Source organism: Alosa alosa, chromosome 21 (genome assembly GCF_017589495.1).
Source record: "Alosa alosa isolate M-15738 ecotype Scorff River chromosome 21, AALO_Geno_1.1, whole genome shotgun sequence".
NCBI lineage: Eukaryota > Metazoa > Chordata > Actinopteri > Clupeiformes > Clupeidae > Alosa > Alosa alosa.
In genome coordinates, this window is record NC_063209.1 from 23,272,117 (window position 1) to 23,281,232 (window position 9,116).

At 40.9% G+C, this 9,116-nt stretch overlaps 1 protein-coding gene across 3 annotated transcripts in view; it reads left to right on the forward strand.

Annotated features, from left to right (window-relative positions):
• The first annotated feature begins 2,381 nt into the window (after positions 1 to 2,381).
• Positions 2,382 to 9,116, forward strand: part of tnip1 (TNFAIP3 interacting protein 1) — a 21,069-nt gene continuing 14,334 nt past the window's right edge. For 2 of the 3 annotated variants that reach the window (XM_048231130.1, XM_048231132.1), the window contains exons 1-7: positions 2,479 to 2,624; positions 4,096 to 4,285; positions 5,668 to 5,817; positions 6,354 to 6,442; positions 6,642 to 6,710; positions 8,388 to 8,609; positions 8,742 to 8,836. In XM_048231130.1, the coding sequence (XP_048087087.1) occupies positions 4,126 to 4,285; positions 5,668 to 5,817; positions 6,354 to 6,442; positions 6,642 to 6,710; positions 8,388 to 8,609; positions 8,742 to 8,836 (785 nt within the window). In that variant the 5' untranslated portion in view covers positions 2,479 to 2,624; positions 4,096 to 4,125. The other variant, XM_048231131.1, reaches the window with a different exon arrangement.

The following is a 9,116-nucleotide window of genomic DNA, read 5'->3' on the forward strand; positions in this document are numbered from 1 at the left end:
GGTTGATAATGATAATAATAATAATTATAGTCGTATGCAGACATGTGTTCTGTTTCTTGCCATGATCATATAATGATTACATTTCAAATTATATAGAATCATTGAATCACCAGAATCTTCACATGATTTTGACTATATAAAAATGATATTTATTCTAACTGTACATAATCATAGTTATATCTTTTGCTTTAGTCTAGTTATTGTTGAGAGTTCCAGTCTCAGAGGAAAGTCATTATTGTAATCATGCAATCTCTGAATAATGTATGTGCATTTGTAGTTAAACAAATCAAAATAGAACTTGTTGTGTCCCACACTTTGTTGCCTCAGGCTGGGGAACTATAAGGGATGCAGGTGTGTAATGTACCAGTAGAGGTTTTACCTGAAGGGAAGTGGCAATGTCAAACTTTCTTTATTCAGTTTGAAATTGTTTCATGTTTGTTTCACACTGTTTAATGCTACAATTAAGCAATACGAAAGTGTTTTATGGGAGAGAGATGAACTGGTTAACTCGTCCATGCCAGAAGATTTACATCTCTGCACTTATAAACACCAGAATATTTTTGTTCTGCCATTTAAGTCAGTACATTACAATTCGAATAGTATTTTTTGTTATTGCAGGGGATAAGCAATATAATTATACAAACTATTGCTGTTTTCTGGTACCATTTAACTAGAGCGAATCAACTTCTTGGACAGGCACCAGGTCCCCCCTTTTGAGCTGAAAATATCAGGGCCTTTTACTAAGTGGGAAATCCCCGACTATCTAAACACAGTGAATTCGCTTCCCCCCCAGCCACCAGTTTCCTTAAAAAACGCCTCTCGGACACAAGCTAAAGTGTGTAGGTGAGTGTGTTTGTTTTGCATTCTCATACAAAAAATGTGAGTAATTGTTTAATGTATATTCATCCGATTTATTTTGTAGTTGCTGCAAATTGTCATTGTTTCTTAAGTTTTAAAACTTCTTTTTACTTTTTGTGACAGACTGCACAACATGTGCAGTAATCTCAGAGGTTTTCTGTTTATAAAAAGGGTGAATGTGTGTCACCATCCATAGCCTAATGGTCTAATGAGTTTTGACTTTCTTTAGGTCTGCCTCTGTTATCTTTTCACACTGTAAACCAGTATGGAGTTCTGTTGAGTTACTAGAACAGTGGCAATATTGGAGACCTGTGTAGGAACAATGTGTAGGCCTGACAGAGCTGTAATAGTGTACTGATATGAACATATGGATGTGAATTCTCACATATGGCAGTATCGCCTTGGTGATATCATAAATTAGTCCAGTTCTAAATTTTAGTTGGTATGGGGTGTTGCCTTGATGATATTCTAATTTAACTATGGGTTATAGTTTGTATTGATTGTTAGATATAGGCTATTTTTTTATCATACAGTTTTTTTACGAAAAGATATCTTGATATTTTTGATTATCCAAAAATATTGGTCATGGGTCATTATTGAAATAAAAGGTACACAGGGTTAAGCTGCGCTTTGCTTCCTCTGGTGCGACAGTCAAGGTAAAAGTTCAGAACAAATGAGAAGGACTCTCATTAATGAAAGAAGGTATTTCATTATAATACACAGCTATACACGCTGTGTTATAAGAGCATAAAATCTTTCTAGGAGTCTGAGCAGCAATCGGTGCACTTTTGACACTCACTGTTGTCCTAATTCTGAAAAATAAATAAATGAATAAAGAGACGGCACGCTTAATGTTATTTAGTTTTTGTCTGTAGGCCAAATAGCCTAAATTTGTCAAAGGTTTATCACACAAAATATACTTGGAAAATACAATAGGCTTACAATTAATTCATATCATGACAGTGGAAGTTATGACAGGAGCTGAGCTTACTTTGTCAGGCTGTATGCTGTATTAAACAGTTTAAGATGCTCAACAGCATGACATTAGGCCTATAGATTTGTTGAGCCTTTTGGCATGGTCTCCAGCATTTCATCACTGAAACATTTAAGGAAATGAGTCAGATAAATTAATTTTGTGGTAACATGCACAGACAATTAATCTATTCAAGTAGGCTACATGTAAGTGCATGTCTAGATGGAGGGACAAGGACCACCAACGTATAACTTGGTTGGGAAATATCTTTATAAAAAAAAAACGAAGAAGAAGAAAACAATAAAAAGTGCCTACCTATCATTAGGTTACCATTAGAACATTTCCCATAAGTTGGCCTAATTCAACTGAACAATAGACCTAACCACTCAAAAAACAGTTCAACTCTAACAATTAATCAGTCTGTTTTGACACTTTGACACTTGTCACTCAAAAAGAGCTGGTAATTTTGAACTATGTCTTTAAATATTAAAATAAGCAAACAGTATGAAGCTTGTGATTGGTTCATTGGGCTGTCAACCACGGCTGTTTACATCAAGTGTTAGGTGGAATTTCCCTGGTTACGACATGGACTTCCGCAAATTTTTGGACAAACGAAGATACTTCGCCGTCTGAAAGGTAGCTTGTCCCCTGTCTCGTTTGAATTGTAGCCTATGTCTATTTGTTTTAGACTAGATCTAGAGGCAATTGTTTCTTTATGTTGACACAGTGATGGCTTGTATTGTGTGACTTGCTTTGTCGTAGGAAGTAAATGTGTAGTCAACAGCTGACCGAGGTAACGTTATTTAACATTAACGTTAACGTTTATGACTGGGTTATAGCACATCACCTGTTCAAGAAAATATCGTTAGCAATTTGGCAATAGCTAAATTAGCCAAATTCAGCTAACAGTAACTGCTAAATGTGCCAAACCCAAAGATTATGATTAGGGATAATTCTACGATATTTAGCATGGTTTGTATCATCAGCTTATGTTAATGTTAATGTTGCGACCTAGTGTCCAACCATACATACCTGGCTGAAAAGTGGCTTGCCAACACACCAGATGGTTCGTGTTTATGTACATTTTGCATATAGCTAGCATATCTATCAAAGATTGCTATGATGGCTAGCTAGCTTGTATTGTCTAGTCACTGGAAACTGATTGCTAACGAATAGTCACCAGATTACACAGACTTATCTCCTGGCAATGACTGGTAACGTTTAGGACTAACGTTAATGTTAGATTGTTAGCTATGTATCGATAGCTTGCTGTACTTGTTAGCTAACGTTAGTGAAGTAACATTAACCAAGCTTGCTAGCTATCGGTTTTACATTCGATTGTTCCTTGGAAAACGTATGTCAGTCGGCCGTGAAAATGAAAAAGGAACCACGATGTCTTGTTATGGCTAAGTTGGCAATGTAATCTTGTGTTGTCGCTAGTCACTGCTCTGACGTTACCTCTGCTGTGTTGGTGGCCCGTTGTCGTGACTATGTAGCATCTATTCATGTTTTGAGATAATTCGTGGCAGTTGAGGTTGAGCTTGCCAGTTTTAAACTGCATGGAAGGCTGCAAGACTGCAGACAAAACCTTTCTGTTGGTCATTTCGTAGTGCTACTCTTGGCAAAGACTAAACAGAAGCCAGTAGAGTCTATGGCATTTCCTTTTGTATTGTTGTTTTGAATGACATTTGTATTGTAGCTGAGTTGCTTAGCAGGAACAGGGATGTTCAGAATGGACTTCCTTACCAGTAAGACACTGCGATAAGAAGAAACACAGTGACCCATATATGATTATGGCCGAAGTGTTTCAACAATATCTTTATGTGGGTGGAATCCCCCGCTATTCAAGGAGGTCTGTGCCTGATTTTACTGTAGCTGACATGTCCATTCAAATCACCTGGTTTAAAATAGCAACTCAAAAATGCTCTGCAAGGGAGTCATTCAAATGTCAGGCTTTTGAATTGCAAAAGGTCAATGCATATGCGAGGTACACAGACAAAGATGTAATCGGTACCCAGAGGAGGTCGTAGCAGGCCTGGTGAACAATGTCATTTATCAGACCTTTAAATATGGAAAAATGAAAACATGTGAATGTTGGGCTACATTCCAACTGGTTCTGTGTCTCTCTGTGCCTCTCTCTGTCTCTCTGTGCCTCTCTCTGCCTCTCTCTCTCTTTCTTTCTTTCTTTCTTTCTTTCTTTCTTTCTTTCTTTCTCTCTCTTCTCTCTCTCTCTCTCTCTCTCTCTCTCTCTCTCTCTGCTTCAGGAGTGATGCTTGTTCAGTGTTGAGAAGGCGATGATGGAGGGAAAGGGCCCGTACCGAATTTACGACCCCGGTGGGAGCGAGTGCCAAGTCCGAGAAGAGAGCAACAGCGCGAGCGCCAGCGGCAGCTACAGGCAGCTGCTGGAGGAGAACAGTGTACTACGGGAGCGCATGAAGGGGCTCAAGAGTCTCGGTGAGTAGCCAGAGCCCCAGTCATTCATCTACACATTTGGCCCCTATGTGTTGAATTGATGTGTCAGGTTTATTTTGGTGTGTTTGTCAGTGGCCTGACAGGTGGAAAGAGACGTGATGCTGTGCCAGGGAGATTTGGTTTCTAGGTAGAATATGTGTGGTGTGACACACATAGGGGAGAGTGGGGGGTCGAGGGGGCAGGGAGTTGGGTCATTTCATTCTAGAACTGACTGTGTCATGGATTATAGTGAGTTGTATTACTGTGGACTGGTATTACTGTGGAGGATGTTTTGTTGGTTTCGTGTCGGTACTGAGAGGTTGCATAGTGTTTTGCTTCCCTTTTCACATGTCAACTTGTGTCATGATTAACATCTAATTTTGTCAGGCAGTGAGGTAATTTTTTTGCATCGTTGTCATTTGGGTGTGGTAAAGCCTTGATTAGAGTCATGGACGTATTTCAATAAGAGAAGTGATGAAATAAGGTGAGGGGATCTCAGTCATGTTAAGTCATCTTATATGACTTCCCTCTACTATAGCACTCTTGGAATAAACGTGTATGATTGTAATAGCTATTATGCTTATGACTGTGAACAGTAGTGGTACAACTTAACTTTTTTTTTTGTGATCAACATTTTTTATTAGAAAAGAATGAGATGTTACATTTACAGTCACATTTAACTTGAACATACACACCACAAACTATAGTACGACACTCAATACATAGCTCTGAGAGATAAAAGTGAGATAGTGAAGGAGATTAAAGATAGCAGTCACATAGTCAACATTAGCTAAAAAGTATACAGTTTAACTTAACAAGTGCCAAGTAAGTGGCGGTAGGGAGAGGTAGCCTAATAGTTCTTCGTTTTGATTATTTGTTATTCATTTTTAAAAGGCGCTATTTGAAACCGAAAAATGAGAGTACAAAGACTTGGCATCTAATTTTGGAACACAACTGGTGATGTGACCTTTTTAGGACGTGCCCCCGTCATATTTTTAAAAATGTGTCCAGACCAGTTCCTCATGTGCAGAAAGTTTGTTTGAAAGATTGTATGGGCGGTTCTGAGCTGCATGCCAGATGCAGACTATGTTTTGTAATGGTACTTGCATCTCTGTCTCTTATCCCTCCCATGCCTATGTTTCCCTCCCTCCCTCCATTCCTCACATCTGTATGCCTCCCTCTCCCTCTCTCTCCCTTTCTTTCTCTATTCCTTCATCCCTTTTTTCTTTCTTTCTTTCTTTCTTTCTTTCTTTCTTTCTTTCTTTCTTTCTTTCTTTTTTCTTTCTTTCTTTCTCTCTCTCTCTCTCTCTCTCTCTCTCTTTCTCTTTCTTTCTCTCCCTCTCTGCTCCTCCCTTCCTCGCTCCCTCTGCACTGTCACTCCTCAGGAGATCTGCTGGAGGAGTCCCAGATGGAGGCGTCCAAGCTGAGGAAGAGGGTGGAGGAGCTTGTCAGGGACAACGAGGCTCTCAAGTCCTCCACCCCCAGCTTCGCATCCAGCCTCTGCATGGGGACCCCTGTCCAGACAGAGGCCCAGGGTGAGAACCATGGGCCAATGGCCTCTGACTTATTTCTTGACCTGTGTGTAGAGACTCTTGAGATTGCAAGGCATACTCTTGAAATTACACCAATCCAGGGCAAGTAGCATAAGTAGTAAGTTTTGGGTGCTGGATGAAAGGGGAAGGTCACAGCGATGACAAAAAAGTCTGCACACCCAGTGTGGCTCCCAAGAAGATATTTAATGACATGACGTTTCAGGGTAAGCCCTTGCTTAGGCGTGAAAGCTCTTGGGATTACAAACCAAAAGGCTCTTGGGATTACAAACCAAAAGGTTTATATAAATTGTGCGTGTGATGGTATGGATTAAGCAGAGTCTATCTTATTTCAAGTTTTTGATGGTAAGTTTTTTTTTTTTTTTTGTCTGCATTTCCTGATGACCTAATTTAAAAGCAGGAAGCATCTTGAAATTATTGAAGAGGGATATCGTTTGGAATGTTTTGGTTTGTGGTTCGCTGCTGTGCTCTTCTGACAACTCTGTCTGTCGCTTTCTCCCTCTGTGTGAAATTCCCCTTAGGCCATGCCAAGCACCACGCTCATCTGAGTGCTGATTGCACAGAAACGCGGGAATGCATGACTGCAAAGGCTGTCCAATCAGACCTCAATGTGAGTGAATGTGTGCTTCCTCCCCATCCCATAATAACAGCACTGAATACATGCTACACTCATGTGTTGGGCACTATTGCTCAATATTGTGCTTTTCGCAAACAGTGCATCAGCTAATCTTGTCTACAGTTTGCGGAAAGGGTCTGTATCTACTAAAGAAACTCACTTCTAACTAATTTTGTGTGTGTGTGTGTTACAGGAAGTGTCTTCAGAGTTTGAGGTTGTGAATATGGAAGACCGTGGAGCTGTCACCACAGAAACTCAAGCGGTGCGTTCCAGTGTTTTATGGCTTCAGGGATATGTGGAAATTTTGGAACTTCCAGCAACTTTAGTTTTCTTCTTCTTGAAGGCTGAATCCTGCAGTTTGTCAACCTCACACTATCTTGAATCACTGTCTTGATTCAGCTGCATTCTGGTTCATTAAGCATTGTCAATACAATGTAGTAAAACCTTAATAATACATAGTACTTACACACTTAGCAAACTACATAGTAACACATTTCTCATCCTGAGTAATACAATATAGTAATACAATATAGTGACCTATTTCTCACCTTTCAATCACGTCGTGTAGTGATAAGTTCCCAGTGCACTGTCCTCCTTGAATGGAAAATAACAGTTCATAATGTGTAGTCATAGAGTGTAACCAAGGAGTGTGAAGTGGGTGCAGAGGTGCTTAGGTTTCGTTTCATCCCTAAGTTTTGCTTTCCCTACTTCATGGTTGGCCACGGACACTTGTTGAGCAACAACAGGATCCAGCCGGTCAAGCTATCTCGACAGTGTTTGCCCTAAGCGTGGATGACGGCTGTTTCTCCTGCTTCTGAACACTATGAAATCTGTAGCCGTTTATGGGCGCTAGGGATGTAACGATTACCAATGTAAAGGTAATCCACGATAAAAATGTTGGCGATAACAATTACTGTTTTCATTTCAAATATCATAATTATCACAGTTGATTACCACGGTGTGGAAACTGTGTGTTTAATCCTTCGCAGCTTCATCTGAGCCTGCTTTTGACATAGTCCTGCCTGGTACAATGAAACAAAACTGGTACCCTACTGATTCTGTTGTCTTATTGATGGATTTAACTGCGATTCGGATTAGGTTACACCTGCTTTTAAAGGCGGAACATTTTCAATGCAAAACGTGCGCTGTATCATGTAGCCACTCTGCGTCTTTTTATGTGCACATCCACATTAAATCCATTCCACTCACGTTATAAGGAGAATACCGTAGCCTAAAGTTTTATTTTGAACACTTACTGGGTCTCACTAATTGGATCCAAATAACAGAAATAGCACTCATAATCATGGTAAGTTAAGCTATAAGTACATAGCCAATTAAACTTGAAAAAAGTGAACGGGACAACACACAATGCCATGGTAATGTTATGCTATGCGATGATGCTGAAAACCGTGATAATTTTGTTTGGTCACTATTACCGTGAGGTTACATTTTCATACTGTTACATCCCTAATGGGCGCTAATTACCAACCTTGTTAGCATGGCTTCGGGCTATATCCTGCTCGTTTTCCTTATCAAGGCGGCTCATTTAGAAGTTGGTGACATAACACCTTTCTGCTATTGTGCCTGTCCAGATTGACTCAATAGGGAATCCACAGGATTAACATGAATAGAAACACATCATCGTGTTGAGTCATCATGGGAACGGCAGCCAGACTAACTATAGCTGAACACACACACACACACACACACACACACAGACACACAGAGACACACACACACACACACACACTAACTCTAGGTCAGTTGGCAATATCTGAAATTCCTCTCTGTGTAATAGTTGGCTGTCTTAAGAAGCCCCATAGCACTGGCCTTAGTCAGGTGCGGTGACTACGAGGTGGATTTGGTGAGTCAGGGCAGGGAGGGGAGAGTCCGACTGGCTCGCCCACTGATCGTGCCGTCCTGGTGTTTCCCTCTCCAGGCCCCTGTTGTGGCCGCGTCGGCGTCGGCCTCAGTGCCTCACCTGCCCCAGGAGAACATGGAGCTGGCCAGCCAGCTGCAGCGTCTGGAGAGTTCCTTCAGTGTGTTCGCCGAGGAGTCCAACCCCAGCCAGCTGCTCGCCCACCTGGGCCGCATGGCTGTCGAGTTCCACCACCTCTCCTCCAAGGTGCAGAAGAACGAGCAGAGGACCTCACTCCTTCAGGTAAGCCCCTTCCACACCCACACACATACACACACACACACAGATATTTACACATACACCTACATACGCTCTGTTGACACGCTCGTAAGCTTGTTTGTTCTTCTCTTGTTTATTTTGCCTGTCATTTTATAGACTCTCTGTGAACAACTCCGGCAAGAGAATAATGAACTCCGAAAGAAAATGGAGGAAGATCTGCAGTACAGGAACCGGGACTTAGAGCAACTACGGTAAGAATTTTTGTTTCTCTTTAAAAGTTAACCTTTTAGCATTTACCATGGAGAGCAAAATACCTGTTTTACCTGATACTTGACAAAAGAAAATAAACTGTGACAAAAGCAAAGTTTTTGACTTTCAAGAACAGAAAGCATTGAATTGCATCTCCTGTTTAGATAGTTTTGCTTTTGGTATTGCAGGGTCTTTCCATAGACCCCCAACCCCTCCATAAATCCCAAACCTACTTTTGTTCTAACCGACCAACTGACCTCTACGGGAATCTCAGTATTCGTT